The sequence below is a fragment of the Muntiacus reevesi genome, chromosome 3 (genome assembly GCF_963930625.1).
Source record: "Muntiacus reevesi chromosome 3, mMunRee1.1, whole genome shotgun sequence".
Lineage (NCBI taxonomy): Eukaryota > Metazoa > Chordata > Mammalia > Artiodactyla > Cervidae > Muntiacus > Muntiacus reevesi.
In genome coordinates, this window is record NC_089251.1 from 88,250,943 (window position 1) to 88,269,988 (window position 19,046).

At 45.7% G+C, this 19,046-nt stretch overlaps 1 protein-coding gene across 1 annotated transcript; it reads right to left on the reverse strand.

Moving 5' to 3' along the window:
- Positions 1 to 3,989: 3,989 nt before the first annotated feature.
- On the reverse strand, positions 3,990 to 17,846 carry FIGLA (folliculogenesis specific bHLH transcription factor). Its single transcript, XM_065927404.1, has 4 exons — positions 17,571 to 17,846; positions 14,484 to 14,636; positions 12,729 to 12,882; positions 3,990 to 4,012 (listed from the first exon to the last, which is right to left on the reverse strand). Exons 1-4 carry the CDS (start codon positions 17,844 to 17,846, stop codon positions 3,990 to 3,992), a joined length of 606 nt encoding a protein of 201 aa, XP_065783476.1.
- Between the last annotated feature and the right edge of the window lie 1,200 nt (positions 17,847 to 19,046).

Below are 19,046 nucleotides of genomic sequence, written 5' to 3' on the forward strand. Positions count from 1 at the left end.
TTCTTCGGTATTCAGCCTTCTTTGTGGTCCAACTCTCACATCTGTACATGTGTGCAATGCATGTGTCCTAAGTCTTTTCAGTTGTGTCTGACTCTTTGTGACACTATGGACTGAAGCACGCCAGGCTCCTTTATCCATGGGATTCTCCAGGCAAGAATTCTGGAGTGGGTTGCCATGCCCTTCTCCAGGGGATCTTCCCAAACCACGGATCGAACCCATGTCTCTTGTGTCTCCTGCATGTGCCACCTGGGAGGCCCATCCATATATGACTATTGGAGAAATCATAGCTTTGACTAGACAGACCTTTGCAGGCAAAATGATGTCTCTGTTTTTTAACACACTGTCTAGATTTATCATATCTTTTCTTCCAAGGAGCAAGCATCTTTTAATTTTGTGGCTGCAGTTCAGTTCAGTCGCTCAGTCGTGTCCGACTCTCTGCAACCCCATGAATCGCAGCACACCAGGCCTCCCTGTCCATCACCAACTGCCGGAGTTTACTCAAACTCGTCCATTGAGTCGGCGATGCCATCCAGCCATCTCATCCTCTGTCGTCCCCTTCTCCTCCTGCCCCCAATCCCTCCCAGCATCAGGGTCTTTTCCAATGAGTCAACTCTTTGCATGAGGTGGCCAAAGTATTGGAGCTTCAGCTTCAGCATCAGTCCTTCCAATGAACACCCAGCACTGATCTCCTTTAGGATGGACTGGTTGGATCTCCTTGCAGTCCAAAGGACTCTCAAGAGTCTTCTCCAACACCACAGTTCAAAAGCATCAATTTTTCGGTGCTCAGCTTTCTTCACAGTCCAACTCTCACATTCACACATGACCACTGGAAAAACCATAGCCTTGACCAGACAGACCTTTGTTGGCAAAGTTATGTCTCTGCTTTTTAATATGCTATCTAGATTGGTCATAACTTTCCCTCCAAGGAGTAAGCGTCTTTTAATTTCATGGCTGCAATCACCATCTGCAGTGATTTTCAAGCCCCGAAAAATAAAGTCTGACACTGTTTCCACTTTTTTCCTATCTATTTCCCATGAAGGGATGGGACCAGATGCCGTGATCTTAGTTTTCTGAATGTTGAGCTTTAAGTCAACCTTTTCACTCTCCTCTTTCACTTTCATCAAGAGGGTTTTTAGTTCCTCTTCACTTTCTGCCATAAGGGTGGTGTCATCCGAATATCTGAGGTTATTGATATTTCTCCCAGTAATCTTGATTCCAGCTTGTGCTTGGCTGCAGTAACCATCCACAATGATTTTGGAGCCTAAGAAAATAAAATCTGTCACTGTTTCCACTTTTTCTCTATTTGCCATGAAGTGATGGAACCGGAAGCCATGATCTTCATTTTTTGAATGTTGAGTTTTAGGCCATCTTTTTCACTCTCCTCTTTCACCCTCATCAATAGGCTCTTTAGTTTATCTTTGCTGTCTACCATTAGAGTGGTATCTGCATATCTGAGGTTGTTGATACTTCTCTTGGCAATCTTGATTCCAGCTTGTGATTCTTCCAGCCTGGCACTTTGCATGATGTACTCTGCATGTAAGTTAAATAAGCAGGGTAACAATAGACAACCTTGATGTACTCCTTTCCCAATTTGCAACTAGTCCATTGTTCCATGTCTGGTTCTAGCTGTTGCTTCTTGACCTGCATACAGGTTTCTCAGGAGGCAGGTAAGGTGGTCTGGTATTCCCAACTCTTAAAGAATTTTCCACAGTTTGTTGTGATCCACACAAAGACTTTTGAATAGTCAATGAAGCAGATGTTTTTCTGAAATTCCTTTGCATTTTGATGTTCCAGCAGATTTTGGCAGTTTGATCTCTGAATCCTCTGCCTTTTCTAAATCCAGCTTAGATATCTAGAAGTTCTTGGTTCATACACTGTGGAAGCCTAGTTTGAAGGATTTTGAGTATGGCCTTGCTAGCATGTGAAATGAGCACAAATATGCAGTAGTTTGAAAATTCTTTGGCATTGCCTTTCTTTGGGATGGGAATGAAGAATGCTAACATTTTCCATTTGTTGGGTTTTAGTTCTATAAAGAGCTTAAAGATACTGCTGTGTGTATCCCTTGAGGTAGAACCAGGACCCTGCCCCAAGTTTGCAGTATAGTTTCTTGACTGTTCCTCCTTTGTCCCTTCATCCCCTCCCTTCCCCAGTCACCAACTGTCTGAATCTGTCCTAGGAAGTCAGGGAAGGTCCAGGAGGCTGGAGTCTGTTCCCTACAAGAAACAGGGGACACAGAAGGCTACCATGCCCAAGTGGTCCACAGGGTCCCGCTCAGTTTCATTATTATAGATTAAAACAAGGCCACCAGCAACCGTAAACCCATCCACACAAGGGGAGAACCACACAGAGAGAAGTGGAACCATATATGATTGGTGTGGAGAGGCCCCAGACTCCAGAGGAAAGACCATTCTTACTATAAAGTGCAAACAACTTGGCTAAATTTTATTCTAGTGTTTGTCAAAGGTAGAACTTGCAAATAATGACCTTAGATACATAGCAGAGGAGACTTATAGGCAAAGCATTGAAGGTGCAACCTGGATCCTTCTTACTGCTTATAGTAAAACTCAAGAGGTAAGAGATGAATTAAAGGAAGAATTGTTAAACAAAAAGGAACCAGACTTTAGAAACTTAGAAAATACTCAGCGTCTCTATACTACAAAAAGTGAGAAAGCTTGCTCTGAAGAGAGTCCTAAGGGTGAAGGTGAACGATTGTTTGATTAAGAGCTTGTGGATGCAACTCATAGACTTAACCATCTCAGCAGAGGCCAAGAGACAGGATTATGTAGCAGCAACTAGTTGAGGCACCCCATTATGTTAGTCCTTGAAAGTGAAAGTCGTTCAGTCGTGTCCGACTCTTTGCGACCCCATACAGTCCATGGAATGCTCCAAGCCAGAATACTGGAGTGGGTAGCCTTTCCCTTCTCCAGGGGATCTTCCCAACCCAGTGATCAAACCCAGGTCTCCCTCATTGCCAGCAGATTCTTCTCTAAAATTTTCAAGACTGCTGAGCCAGCAGGGAAGCCCATGTTAGCCCTTATCCAGCCCTTATTCTCTCCACCCGTTCAACTTATAGATACTTGTTCTCCTCTTCTTTCTTGCTTAATTGCACTCTGAAAATGATTGCCATCTAGCTACACCTGATGTATACTCCTCTAAGACAACACTCCCTAACACTTCTTTCCTCTGGGAGTGTTCTTCACTCCAGAAAGCATGTCATGGAAGGATGACCAAAATTCATCCTCTTCACTGTGACTGTACTCAGAGACAGGGCTTTTAGGAGATCATTAAGGTTAAATGAAGTTGTAAGGGTGGGGCCTTCATTGCAAAGCAACTATCCTCCAATTAAAAATAAATTTTGTAAAAAAAAAAAAGGGTGGGGCCTTAATCTGATAGAATTGGTGTTCTCATGAGAGGAAAAGAGACCAGAGCCTGAGTGCCCTCTCCACCTCGTGAGGACACAGAGAGAAAGCAACTGTCAGCAAGCCAGGGAAAGCAAACTAAACCCTTTAGGCTTTGATCTTGGTCTTCCCAGGTCCCGGAAGTGTGAGAAATAAATTCCCACTAAGCCACCCAGCCTGTGGTGTGTGTTATGGCAGCCTTCATGGACTGTCCACTTTTTGTGCCTCAGTTTCCCCATCTGTAAAGCAGGATCACCGTGCCCATCTGCAGAATCATCATGAGAACAAGCTATCTTTAGGGAAGTGTGGAGAAGAGACCCATTCATTGCGCGCTAGGTCTCTGAACAGTCGCTACGAAGTCTGCCTCTGTGTTACAGGCGCTTGTGTGTCTAACCTGCACAGAGGGGCCATACAGCCTTAGCTGGGGGAAGGGAACTGAGAAAGGAGAGTCAAGTATCTCTGTGACAGTCAAGGACATTTAAAGGGTAATTGCTGCTCTTTGAATTATGACAATTTTTTAAGAAAAAGAGACTCTAAAACTTTTACGACTGCATTTATTCGTCTGTAGAAGGTAGCCCTGGGCCAGCCTTTTCACTTCTCATACTTGAGGGAACCTGAAACAGAAGAGAGCTCATTGTAAATGGTCAAAAGATAGAAACAGTTCAGAGACAAATAAGAAGATGAAAATTAATTAGTCATCAAAGATGTTTAAATTTAAAGATCGCATTTTTTGCGCATTAAAATTCTATCATTTTAATCAATCTCATTGTTGGCAAGGATATTACAGACTCAGCACTTTTATAAGCTGGTGATATTATTAATTGGCAAGATTATACCTACCTGTGACTCAGTTCTATGGGGAATCTATCCTAAAAACAAAACAAAATACAAAAACAACTAAACACATTAGGTTGAGAACAAAAAAACAAAAACAAATGTCCAACAATTAGAAAATTATCCCATGGATAATTTAATGGACCATTAAAACTTGTTATAAAGACTTCATGGTAACCTCTAACATGTCAATGATAGAATAGTAAAAAATGTATACAACGTTATACACCTTATGATAATTTATTAATTCATAGGGAAAATTTTGCAAGCAGAGTATCAATAGTATACTTCTATCTGTGGCTTAAGATAGTAAGATAACCTTGGTCTTCTCAATTTCTGAAGTCTCAACTTACATCCATGAGTTAAAAAAATAAAGACACTCAAATTGTGGTCCGTCAGTTCAGAAACTGAAACCCAAGATTATATTAGTATGAAATACTATAATAAAATACTTTAATTTAGCTCTAAAAAAGCATTTATCTACTTCCTAGCCCACTTATTTACAATTATCTACTTCCTAGCCCACTTATTTACAATTAAAGGATGATCTTTGTTAGAATGAAAGCCCATTAAAAGGTTTAAGACTATTTCCCACATCTCACAACCCCAACCCTTTGTCCCCTCACTGGATATAGGGTGACTTAACTTCATTTCTTAGTTTCATGACATATAAAATGGACATGGCTGTTTGTACCTCACAGGGTGGTTATGAAAATTAAACAGATTATTAGGTATAAACTGCCAGGAATAGTGTGTGGCACAAAATAAGTATCAATTTTTTCTGATCTTGACCAAGTCTTTCCATGATACATGTCATCAACTTTCTTGAGTTCAAATTTAGCTTTAGAAATTTTTAAAACTTTTAACTTTTTACACAACCAGAATGTTCTAAACCTAGAAGACAAATTCATGGATTACTGTGTTCACCTAGAGGGTTAAAGGATAATTTCATTTTATCAGCCTACAGTTCAGCATATTATAGATTATTGTCTTAGTTTCTTTAAGTTAGCTGGAAAATTCCAGGAATGTAACATTTTAAGTATTGGAATACAAAAACGTGAAGTTTATTGATGTTTATTGTCACAGTTCACTTAAAAATGTTGGGCCCATCTAAGTTAAGGAGTTGGAAGGTCCAAGAAGAGGGTGGTCTGAGGAATAAAACCCAGCCTGCCGATCAGCAACTTTAACAAGGCAGGTATCCTCCTGCTGTTGGTTGTGTTGCTCTATAATCTGACACATTATCTGATGTACTTTTCCTTCCCCCACTGAGTCGAGACAGGGGATTGGGGTGATGAGGAGGGGAGAAGTAAAGAGACACCAGACCAGAAGTCCTCACTCACTGAGCTTCTTAGAGTTCAGTTCCAAGCTTCACAATAGTCTGAAAAGCAAGGCTCTTGTTGGGAAGAGGCCAACTTTGTTCAAGGGGACAGGTCTGGTGGGCAGAGCTCAGATGGCTGCTCACCCAGCAGTCACAGAGCAGAGAGGAGGCAAGATATGATGTGGGAAGACTTCCTACAACCGAAAATGGAGATGAAACTGAAACAGGAGGGATGGGTCAGCATGTGGAAGCTGCCTGATCCCCGGGAAGGGCCCCTGTACTATGCCATCCTGGGCTTTGACCCAGGGATGGGTGACGGTTCCAGAGGCAAAGTAGAGTCTGAAGAAAGCAAGGATCTGTACCCACTTCTCAGGATACAGCCTCTCAGAGGAGTGGGTGAGGACTGGCTGAGGGGCATCTTCAGGATCACAGACCTGAGGGCAGCCACATAGCCCGTCTGGGAGTAGGAAGGCCAGGAGGACGAAAAGAGGCCTGGGTTCTGAATGGCGTGGCTTAGAGAAAAGAAGCCACAGGGGGGCCATGGACACCCACAGCCAATGTCAGCCCAACTACACCCAAGACCAGGGCCAGAGGATTAGATGGGTCAGAGGTGGAGAGACACACACGAGCGCTCCCACTGCAGCTCCACGCGGTACACACTCCTCACTATACCGAAGGACAGGGAGGAGGGAGACGGCCTAAGAGGCACAGGAGTTCCCAAAGGGGACATTCCGAACACTGAACTGATTCTGCATTTACTCAAAGAAGATAGACCTTCATAGAGCAAGATAAAGAGCTTTCCCATCACTTGAGTGATAAGGGTCTTAATGGGGTCTCAAGAACAAGTGGAGACCAGTGTAGGAAGTAAAGTGGCCTTTCTGCCCATCTTAACTGTGCTCTAATCACTTATACTACTTCAGTGAGTGAAAGTCCAGCCAGGACCCCAAGACCAGAATCCAGTCTTGTTCAGAAGACAGCCTCATTGTCTCATATCTGAGGGAGAACCATACAGATGATTCTTCCAGTAAATGAAGCTCTAGAGTGAGCAGGGCTTTGGCCACTAAGCCCCAAGTCTCCTCCCTTGGGCACCTGGCCCGAGCAGCATGATGCTTGGGGGACTCTGCCCATGGTTCCTCTCACCTCAGAGCACCCCGGGGAGGCAGGCACCCAGGCCTGTCTTCTAGGCAAGAGCTGCCGCAAGGACAATTCCTGGAGGGAAAACTCTTCCAAAAAGGAAGAGAATGAGCCAAAGAGGACTGAAGAGTCCCGAAAAATATTTGTATTTCTAACCCCTTTTCCCTCCCGCTAGCAGATCTGCCATGAACACCATGTCTCTGGAGTCCGTTTTACCCCTGATGTGCTCTGCAGAGCCCAGGGTTAGAACAGGGACAAGGTGGCGGGTGGAAGGATCCACTGACCTCCCTCAGGGGCTGGCTCATGTGGTCAGGGGCTGAGCATTTGGTGGCTTTCTGCTGACCCAGAGCTGACCCAGGGAGGTCCCACAGCAGGTCAGAGAAGCTCTGCCTCTCAGGACCCTCTCAGCAAAGGGTCTTTGAGAGACCCTTCCATCCAATTCTTGTCATTGTCTCCCACATTCATGTGGGACCAATGAGATGGACCTTTCATAAAACTCATATAAATGAGATTTCCCTGGCAGTGCAGTGGCTAAGAATCCACACTCCAAATGCTGGGGGCTGGGTTCGATCCCTGGTCAGGGAACTAGATCCCATTGGCTGCAACTAAGAAGTTCACATGCCACAGCTAACAAAAGATCCCACGTACCGCAACTAAGACCCAGCACAGCCAAAAAAAAAATTAGAAAAAACTCATATAAATAATCCCTCAAGAAGTTCATAAGAATAGACAAGAAATTACCTTAATTAATTTAACCACCATGCCCACGATATGTCAGAGAAACAGAAATTACTGGCTTTCTCTGAAGATGCTAAGCTCACTGACAGACTCAGAGGCACATAGCAGCTAGAGATCTCAGACACACCAGGCTTCACGTCCACATGCTCACCTGCACACACACAGACAACCCACTGCCATGACTGAATCAATCTTTTGTCCCCACGGAAAAATCCAATTTCCAACAAAAGACATCTCCCTCTCTTATTTTCATAAAGAAATGAGACTATGTCATCCCTGTAATATTTTCTTCTTACCTGATCAGATTGGGCCTTAAAAGTCTTCCATGGAAACCAGAATTGAAAAAGACACATATACCCCAATGTTCATTGCAGCACTGTTTGCAATAATAGCTAAGACATGGAATCAACCCACAAGTCCATCAGCAGATGAATGGATAAGGAAGTTGTGGTACATATATACAATAGAATATTACTCAGCTATAAAAAAAATGCATTTGAGTCAGTTCTAATGAGGTGGATGAAACTGAAGCCTATTATACAGAGTGAAGTAAGTCAGAAAGAAAAACAAAAAAAGATACAACATATTAATGCATATATATGGAATTTAGAAAGACGGTAACAATGATCCTATATGCAAGGCAGTAAAAGAGACACAGATGTAAAGAACAGACTTTTGGACTCTGTGGGAGAAGGCAAGGGTGGGATGATTTGAGAGAATAGCATTGAAACATGTATATTACCATATGTGAAATAGATCACCAGTGCAAGTTCAATGCATGAAGCAGGGCACTTAAAGCTGGTGCTCTACGACAACCCAGAGGGATTGGGGTGGGGAGGGGTGAGGGAGGGGGGCTCAGGACAGGGGACACATGTGCACCCCTGGCTGATTCATGTCATTATGTATGGCAAAAACCACCACAGTGTTATAAAGTAGTTATCCTCCAATTAAAATTTTAAAAAAAATTTAAGAGTCTTCCTTGGGAATAAGACACTGTGTAGCACAGGGAACTCAACTTAATGCACTGTGGTAAGCTGAATGGGAAGGAAGTCCAGAAGGGATGTATGGATACGTATGGCTGGCTCCACACAGTAACATCTAACACAAAGTTGTAAAGCAACTATACTCCAGTAAAAATTAGTTTAAAAATAAGACAGTCTTCCCAGGTTCTGGTTGGATCTCTTCTTCAGTAGCTGAAGCCTGAGGACCACTCCAACAGAGGTGGCATGACTCCAAAGTTAGATGGACACTGTCCTACATGCTACATCTCACCTTACCAAAGTTCCAGAGAGAATGACTAGCACTCAAATCATTAGAGCACGTGTGCATGCTAAGTCACTTCAGTCGTGTCTGACTCTGCAACCCTATGGACCATAGCACACCAGGCACCTCTGTACAAGGGATTCTCCAGGCAAGAATACTGGAGTGGGTTGCCATGCCTTCCTCCAAGGTATCTTCCCATCCCAGGGATCAAACCCACATCTCTTCTATCTCCTGCATTGGCAGGCAGGTTCTTTACTACTACCAACCCCTAAACCTCCAAAGTTTAGAAAACAATAGCATCCCAGAGCCAAATGCAACCACTTGGGCAGCTTTCCTTATGAGCTCAGTGCCCCTGGTCTGCAAAACTTAAATGCCTACATGGAGATGCAGGAAGAGGGGGTGGAGACTGACAAACCACCCCATCAAAAGGGAGGTTCAATCTTTTAAAATATTCTGCTGACTAAACTCATCTGCATATGCACACTAGGACACCAGTGAACACTGGGGAAGATCCCAGAGCCTCCTGCCCACCATCCCCACTGCTGTGGTGCTGTGTGGAATCTTGCTATCACATGTCACCACTACCTGGGGAAAACATGAGATGGAAGATAGAACAATAGACACCTCAAGGCCCTCCCAGGATGCTAATAAATTCATCCCAACTAGCCAGACCATCTGATTGCAGAGCTTAAATTGCTATTAGAAGAAATGTTCCCAGGGGTTAATTTCACACACAGATTACCACAACCTGCAGTGTGGGGGGCGGGGGCTCGTTCAAGGAAATCTACCACCCACCAGGCTTCTTTCTTTCACAAACTCTTTCCAAGGACTGCTCCTATGACAGACCAAAATTGAGATGTGTAGGATGGCGGCACATCCAGATCCCACAACAGGCACTTATGTTCACATATGTATCCCTTTCCAGAGCCCCCCAGACCCCAGCACAACTGGTGTCTCACTTCAGCACTGAGGGTGGACTTTGTCCAGGGACACAGTCTCTACAGGATTGCAGGAAACGCTGAGCAACATTCAGAGCTTTGCCTGATGTGAAATGCCTAAGCCACAGCGGCAAATAGAAGAGATAAACGTCATTAGTGAACATCATGCCACCCAGTCTAATCCCCAAACAATAAAATCCTATACCTTGAAAGCCCAGTTTAAACAAGCCTCCCCTGGACCTTGACATTAATCCCTCTCCCTCCCAAGGCCAGATGCTGTGGCTTCACATGGCCATGTCCGCCCCGTCCACACACACGAGCACTTGCTGATTCAGTCCCAAGTGAACCTGCTCTGGCCTGAGCAGCTCGCCTCCTCCCTGCCTGCCATCAGCAGATTGTGTGCCTCACTAGGGCTCTGGCCTCAAGAATGTTGTTCATCTTGCACAGCTTCTTCCAACCCCAGCCCCCAAGTCTCCCCAAGTGCTGATCTCTGCCAGCACCAGATTCCACTCCTCAGAGATCCTCTCCAAGAGTGGGAAAATGGGTGCTGCTTCTGCAGACTGAAGTTGGAGGAGATCTGCCTCCCAGTTCCTAAGCCCCTCTAGACATGGATATTTCAGTCCAGTGAGCCACTGGACTGTCCCCATGTCTTCAGTTAGGGTATCTGACTGGACCCTGAAACCCTATGTATTAACAGTTGCCCTTTCAGGTAAACCAGAATACTCCCTGATGAGGATTCTTTGGGAAATCAAGGCCAACCTGAGCTTTGTTCCTCGGCCCCTTTATCTCTATCCCTCCTGGAGAGGTTTCCTGTGGAGGGGCAGCATGTCACGGGTGCTGTTATGGGCTGAACCGTGGCCCCCAAAACGCATGTGGAAATCCCAGTCCCTAGTACCTGGGACTGTATTTGGACTTAGGACCTTTAAAGAGGTGATTAAGCTTAAAAAGAGGCCATTAGGGTGGGCCCTAATCCAATCTGACTGGTGTCCTTATAAGAGGAGGAAATTTGGACACATAGACACCAGGGGTAAGCCCACACTGAGGCAAGGCCATCTCCAGCCAAGGAGAGAGGCCGGAAGAAAACAAGCTCACCAACACCTCAACTGTAAGACTTCCAGCCTCCAGAACTGTAAGAAACAAATGTGTGCTGTTTAAGCCACTTGGTCTGCGTGCTTTGCAGCTCTAGCAAACCAACTTCAGGTGCTAAAACCCAAGGAGAGGAGCCACAGAGGGAGGAGATGACATAGAGATGGCAGGAGATGGGAGGCGAGCTAACCCACTGGACGTCCTTGATAAAAGGTTGATTTCAAGGCTGGGGCTGGAAAAGTACAAGGTGCTTGAGTTTGGATCATCTTTTGCCAGAAAGGAAGTGATCAAAGGATGATGGTGATGGGATTTCCCTGGTGGGCCAGAGTTAAGAATTCACCTTGCAATGCAGGGCACATAGGCCTGCTCTACACCAGGCCCAAGGGGACTAGCAGGAAGGACCAGCCAGTCAGGTATCTTACCATGAGAATGACTCGGTGATGCCTACCTGATAAGGACCAGTGAAGATTAAATGCAAGCAGGATTCTTGCCTTAACACCTAACACACACAAACCACATTTGTGGACGCATTACTGTTATTCACTTAGGCAGTCGGGTTCAAGCTTCTGTTCACTCTTTCCTTTGTTCTTAGTCATTCCCTATCAGCTCATACAGTAGCAAGAGGATTCTGTCTTCCTAAAAGTTGATGGGAGAGGGGAAGTTTTAAATCTCAAGTGGCCAGAACTGGAAAATCTAGACTGAGCATGTGCACAAGTAGAATTCTTAGAAAACAGTAATCGGATCAGAAATGAGGCCAGCCAATCAGCAGAAAGTCTGCCAGACCTCAAACCAGAGTGAAGCACTGGTGACAGCCACGTGAGGAAACCCAGACCACTTGTTACAGAGTGGCAATGCCTGGGGCCCACTGTTGACTGCTCACCCGTCAATACTGATGGCTCACGATGAGGCAAGCCGACTTCATGAAGTCCAAGTGAACACTGACATGCCAGGTACTATGCTAGAAACTCCACTGACATGATGTCATTTGAACCTCACAGGTACCTTGCTGCTGCTGCTAAGTTGCTTCAGTCATGTCCGACTCTGTGCGATCCCTTAGACGGCAGCCCACCTCCCCCGTCCCTGGGATTCTCCAGGCAAGAACACTGGAGTGGGTACCTTACATAGGTACAATTATCATTCCCATTCTACAGATGGGGAAATTGAGGGTTGGAAAACTTCAGCAACTCACTCAAGGTCACACCAACAAGTGGTAAAACCAGGGTTTGAACCTCAGCATTCTGTCCCCAGAGCCACCACAGAACTGCTCTCCTAAACCAGCTCCCACAACCAAGCATCATTTGTTACTCCATAGCCCCCGCTGTTCCTTATACCACACTAAGCAACTTGCTTAGTTCCAGATTTCTGCAAGCCTTTCTAGTTTCAGTAGCAATAATGGAACAAGGGATTTCATCTATGTAACACTGAGCCACAAGAGCAAAACCTCCACTTCCTAGACTTGGAGAAAAGCAGCCTGCTCCTTCCAACAGTTTCCTTAGTTTGGCAAATAAGCAATAATGTTTCAATAAACTCCTTTGTTATTATAGAAAACTGTCTTGCAACAAGGTCAACTTAAAAAACAAATGTGCCTCTGAGTGTGCACGTGTGTACACGGGATCACCATGCAGCTTTATGAAGGGCAAGATACTTATTTCTTTTTCTGGAGACCTCGGAATCCAGAAAACCTTTTGACATATTAATCAGGGTCATAAAAAATTAAGCTTGGGTCTCTACAGGGTGATTCTGGAGGAGCTGCCTTCCCCTTGAATTGCTTTCCAATGAACTTGGGAACATAATAATAGATCTTTCAAACTAGCAAACTCACTGCCCACCTAGGTGCTTTCACACAATGATCTTGTTTCCATCACGTTTTAACATGGAAAATACCTCATGCCCAAGGGATGTCTTATGAGTTTTTGGATATCAACATAACTATTCAAGAACACTTTAGCAGACTGCTGGTTGGGGAGAGAATTCCCATCGTAGACACTGCCCTCTGGCGACAAGTATGTGCCAACTCACCACTGCCACCATCTGCCCAGGACCCTTCCTTCTCATTCTTCAAGCCCACAGCACAGCCGGCATGTTGTATAATGTCTCTCGATAGCTGTCTAGGTGAGGAAGTATGTGGCTCAGAAGTACTGCTGCTATAGCTCTGATGATCTGGGTCTCGTTTCTAGAAACCATATTTAGTTGTCAAACAGTATAATAGGACAGATTTTGACTATTTAAGCCAATATATTTCAAAGTTTTAACCTACAAAATTTTATTTAAGTGATGAGAACAATGTTGCAGTTATTATGGAAAGAAAAATCATTGCTCAGCAGACTGGTTTCTGTTCTGCTATAACCTTAAAATGTTGTGTGATTGGAAACTACAGAAAAAAGATTACAGCATGGAACAGATTCTGTATTTTATGTAACACCAAACAAAGCACTTCTGTTAGGCGATTCACGTGCAAGGAAAAACTAATGCAGCCATCTGCATCTGTGCAAATATTGCAACCACTCTACAATCCAGCCATCCAGTTTGTCCATCAGGACAACCCATCCCCCCTACCAATGCAGAATGTATCCTCCCAGTTGTCACGTAAATAGGACTAGCAGACAAGAGGAAGAAACCAAAATGTACCACTAAGCATTTGTCTGTTTCTGTTCCTGAGTATATTTCTCCTCTCTCTGCTATCTGTCCTCTTCAGTCCCTAAACAGGATCGCATTGCTAATTAGAAAAGACCTTCATTGATCTAACAATTGTCATTGTTCTTCCATTCTTTTGAGCCTCTTTCCAGTCTCAGACTTTCAGATTGAATGGACTTGAAGCTTGCCACTTCCCTCTGTTTGGATTTCAGATATTTACCAATAACATTCCATCACCCACCAAAGGCTGGCCTCCAGCCCACTCCTGTCCTTCACATGCTGCTCCTGGTTGTCTTCCCGGCCCCACCTATAGCTCCACGCACAGCTTCCCACACTTGGATCCCCAAGATTCCCCCTCCCTGATTGTAGGGCCCCATCTAGCTTCTCCATCTGCCCCTCTCTGATAGCCCCTCTTCCTCCTGTTCCTTAGGGCTCATTTCTAAGGCCTTTTCTCTCTTCACATCTTACCTCCTCTGATAACGAATACATTTTCAAGCATTCCAAATTTGCCTTTCCTTGGAATGAGCTCATGAATCCAGTTTGTACCTTCTGATGGAGACCCCTGAGCTATGTGTCCCAATAATCATGGTGACATTACAGTGCTCCAGTTTACAAAACAGGTTCACCTATGTAGTCCCACTGAATGGTCACAAAATCCCATGAGATTGGCATCAAAGGAGATCAACGAGCTCTCCAGCAGGGTTGACTCCCAGGGAGGGCCTCTCCCAAGGGGCACCCCTCTTCCTTTCTGCGCTTCCTGTCTGATGTGTGTTCTGCTGAAGAACAGCATTGCCACAGCGTGGCTTTAGGGACCCTCCTTTCATGTCCCTACTATCAAAATCCTATCAAAGGCTAAGTAATTCAGAGCTAGAGGCTCTGGACAGTGACAGGAGGTAAGGATACAGATGGTCAGAACTTGACTCCAAAGCTCACACAGACCTAGATTCAGACTCCAGTCCTGACATTCCTTAGCTGTGGGACCTTTACCTGTATTTTGGTTTCTTCCTCGGTAAAAGCAGCATCCGTACTAGGTCGGAGGATTGTATAAACCAACTAGCACAGACGCAGAAGTTGGCCTGCACCTAGAAAGAGCTCAATAAAACGGTGAGTGTCATTGTTCTAACTTCTTAAGACCTTTACCTCAGAGTCTTTGGCTTCTTCCAAAACATCAGTGAGAACTTGTATGTATTCGGTTGCGCCTCTGAGGATATCAACTTTGCTAGGCTTCCTGTTTTGGGGAAGAAACGGCACCAATGCCTTCAGTTTGGCCAGACCATGGTTGAGATTTTTTATCTGGAAAGGAAGAAGGCTCAGTGACACACGGGAAGCTAATCTGTAAGGCATCTCCCCAGACTACAGGAGGTGGTGGTGAGGGTTCGTTTCCGCAGCTCCCGTCTGAGCCATGAAGCCGAGCAGGCTCATGCCCAAGCACTGCCGCTCCACAGTGCAGTCCCTGGCAAGGGGAGCAGGAGTTGCACAAACCTGGCACCAGGCATGGGTGGGCTGGAAAGGGTGTCGAAGTCCACACGGGCCTCTTCCTCCGAGAGCAGCCCCACTGCAAAGGAGAGGCAGTCTGGGTAGTGGCTAAAAGCTCTGAGTCAGCACTTAAGGATTAAAATCCAGCTCCACCATTTAGCTTTGCAAAAGTCTGTCCGACGCTTCATATTACCGAGCCTTGGTTTATTTGCAAAGTGGAAAATCCTCACCTTGTAGTGGTGTAGCTGCTGGTTAAGGAACATAATTACACATGAAACATTTCCCCCACCACATAGAAAGTCCTCAATAAGTTGCCCTGACAATAATGAGTAAAATGTACAAACACTTGTCTATTCAAGTACTATGCCAACCATTCTTCAACCTCACTCCAATCTGAGTTGACGATATAGTCAAGTATTAGAGTCCAGAGAGTCTGCATATTGGTGAGACTTGAAAGGCAGAATGAAGTACCCTTTTTTCTTAATCTTCAGGGTCTAATTCCTTGGCTCCGGAGGCCTGGAATCCTGATTATTACTCCCCAGAGGACACAGGCCCTCAAAGAAAACTGGCTCTACACCGTGAAACCACTCACTTATATTGAGAGCTCCCTCCTAACCCACATCAAACTGGGCAATGAACACAGGCCATTCACAGCAGAATATGATAACCAATAAACTTATGAAATATCAAACTTTAATAATCAAAGAACTACAGACTAAAATAGAAATTATAGGTGGGAGGAAGGCTCAAGAGGGAGGGGATATATGTATACTTATAGCTGATTCATATTGATTTATAGCAGAAACCAACACAACATCATAAAGCAATTACCTTCCACTTAAAAATACAAAAAATAAAGCAGAAATTAGATACCATTTTTTGTGTACCAAGCTGGTAACATTTTTGTTTTGATTATCATACCGAGCATTGGGATAGAAGAAGGGAACCATCCTATAGCCTGTAAAAGTGGATACAAATTAATTAATAAACTTTTCTAGAAAGCAACTGGGCAACCTGTATCAAAAGTCATGAGACTGCTTATATCCCAGTAACTCCACTTCTAATGTTTTGTTGGAAAGCAATTATCAGACATGGATATAGATCTTTGTACCAGTAAAAAGCTGCAAAAAAAAGCATATATGCCCAAGACTAGGAGGCTGGATAAGCAGTCGATTTATATGTTGGACTATAAAGTCAAAAGCTGTTCTGCTTAGGAATATGAGGAAATGCTTTTGATAATGTTAAGTGGTAAAAAAGCACAAAAATATATACTAAGTGATCACAATTTTATAAAATTATTTTTATGCATATATATGCTTCCAGGTGACAATAGTAGTAAAGAACCTGCCTCCCAATGCAGGAGATGTAAGAGACCCAGGTTTGATACCAGGTAGATCCCCTCGAAAAGGGCATGCAACCCACTCCAGTATTTTTGCCTGGAGAATCCCATGGACAGAGGAGCCTGACAGGCTTCAATACATGGGGTCACAAAGAGTTGGACACGACTGAAGCGACTTAGCACGCACATATATATGCACAAATATAAGTAGGAAAAAGACCAGGAAGATACAACAAGAATGACAGTTTATGGTCGTTATAGTTGCATTGTGGGTGTTTCCAATCCCTGTTTAGTCATTTCTCTATCTTCCTGGTGTACTATTTCATCATTATAAAGAAGAATGAGGTCATTAGTTTTAAAATAGTGGATAACACCAGAACCGATTCTCTGCAGAAAGCAATTCCTTCCTGGTGGGGAAAGCCCAACTTAAAATGCCAAATACAGGAACAGAAACTTATTCGAGAACTACACCAACACATCGGATCACAGGGTTATCATAAAAGGCTCCCAACTTTCCCTGAAGTCTTCTACACTCACTAGGTTTTTCTCCTCACACCTGAGCCCAAACAGAGCTCCGAGTTGACTGACTGGAGCTACGTTACTAAAGGGTCCAGGAGTGTGCATGAACACCCCCAGCAGGGCATCGAAGAGCATCCTCCTCGAGTCCCAGGTCAGAATGTGCGCCCTCCCTCTTCCATCGCTCAGATCCTTCCCTCTCTCAGATCCTCTCTGCAGCCAGGCAACCCAAAGACATCAAAGGACTGAAAGGAGACCGAATTGGACAAGTTTGGGGTCGGAGTTTAGTTAGAAATACTGAGGGGAAAAATGCCGGTAGATGGCGCTCCGACTCCGCCCGCGGGACCATCCGGGTGGGTGATTTACCGCGTACCCGCCAGACTCTGGGAAACAGCCACTTTCAGACGCCGGCCTGGGAGTTGAGTGGGAGTCTGGGTGCACACCGAGACTTTGTTTAAATTCTTCGTTGAAAGTAAGCAAAAGAGTAACTTCCATTAGGTCCCCTGTCCCACGCCCCATTTGGGCTTCGGCGCAGGGTAAAGGGGGCCCCGAGCACCCACTCAGCGCAGGGGGTAGGGAGATGTAAGCGCCCTGCCGCCTCCGAGAGTTTAAAGCATCTGCCAGCGGGAGGCGTTTCTGAAGCGGCCGGGGTTCCCCTCGGCCTCCCCAGACCTGCTTCCTGCTCGGCTCCAGGTGGGTCCCATGTGAGGCGCCAGCCCCGCGCGGGTGGAGGGGAACCGGGCGGCCCTCGGGAGGTCCAAGCCGGTCCGGGCCCCCAAAGCGGGGGTGGGCTCCCCGGACCCCCTAATGTCTGAAGTGGTAGCGGGTCTGGGGGGAGCCTGGAGGAAGGCGGCCGGGTTCCGGCGCGGGGAGCCGGCGGGGCCGGCCTGACTCACCCGCTCGCGCTCTTTGGCGTTGGCCACGCGCCGCCGCTCCAGTACCAACTGCACGTCCTGGGTGGACGACGGCAGCCGCTTGAGCCGGCAGATGGTGGCCTGCTGGGGCAGCGGCCCGAACTGCTCCCGCAGCACGTCGTCCAGCAGCTCGGCCGGCGGGACCCTCAGGAGCTCGGGCGCGGCGTCCATGGCTGAGCGCGGGGGCGGCGGGCAGCTTGGCCTTCCCCGGGGGCGCCTGGGCCCCTCGGGGGCGGGGCCCCGGGCACCTGCCAGCATCCCCCTGCGCACCTGCGTACCTGCCTGCCCCGGGGAAGCGGCGCCGGGACCCTCAATTTAACAAACTCCACACGTGATTCCCCTGAAGCCTGGATTGCAGCGGGCTCGCAACTCGGCTGCATATCGGAGTCACCTGGGAAGTTTTTTAAACTGTACCTGCTGGGGTATCAGTCCCTCACATTCTGATTTAACCAATCTGAGTCGGGGCCTGAGTTAGTGGATACAGGTATGCGTGCATGCTAAGTCGCTTCAGTCTTGTCTGACTGTGCGACACTATGGACTGTAGCCCGCCAGGCTCCTCCATCCTTGGGATTCCCCAGGCAAGAATACTGGAGTGGGTTGTCATGCCCTCCTCCAGGGAATCTTCCCGACCCAGGGATCGAAATCACGTCTCTTTTAGTCTCTTGCACGGGCAGACGGACTCTTTATACCACCAGCACCATCTGGAAAGCCATATATGTCTACATGTGTAGGCAAATAAACATGAACACATATACGTTTACCAGGAAAAAAAATTGATGAATGCACAGACAACTTTTTTAAAATTCGTTTGGAAACATGAGTTACAAGAGCAGTAACACAAAGGTTCTGTATCCCCTTCACCTAGATCTCCACTTGTTAACTATTTTCACATTTGCTCCATCACTCCCCTTCTCTCTATGAAATGTATCATTTTCATTATCCTTTTTCTAAAGCGTTTTCTTTGTCTTGTCCTCTCTTCATGGCTTTGACAGTTTCAGAGAGTAGGATGTCCCTCAACTGGGGTCAGTCCAATGTTTCCTCATGTCCAGGCCCAGGTCCTGACCTTATGGCTGGGATTCCACAGAGAAGATGCTGGACTTTCCTCAGTGCTTCGTATCAGGAGGCATGTGGTGTTGACCTGTCCTGACAAGTGTCAGGACTTTGGTCACCCAGTCAAGGTGTTGTCTGCCAGGCTTCTTCACATTAATTGACATTTTTTTCCTTTTAGTTGATAAATATTTTGTGAGGAGATACCTTTAGCATTCAATACTGACTCCTGCCTGAATTGACCACCGCTCTGATAATTGCCAAATGATTACCAGCCTCTTGTGGAGAAGAGCTCTCCCTTCTCCCCAGTTTCTGATTCATTTTGTTATGTCAGCAGGAGCTCATGAATTTCTATTTTATTCAGTAAGATGTAATTCATATTACTATTTATTTTAATATTCATATTGTCCC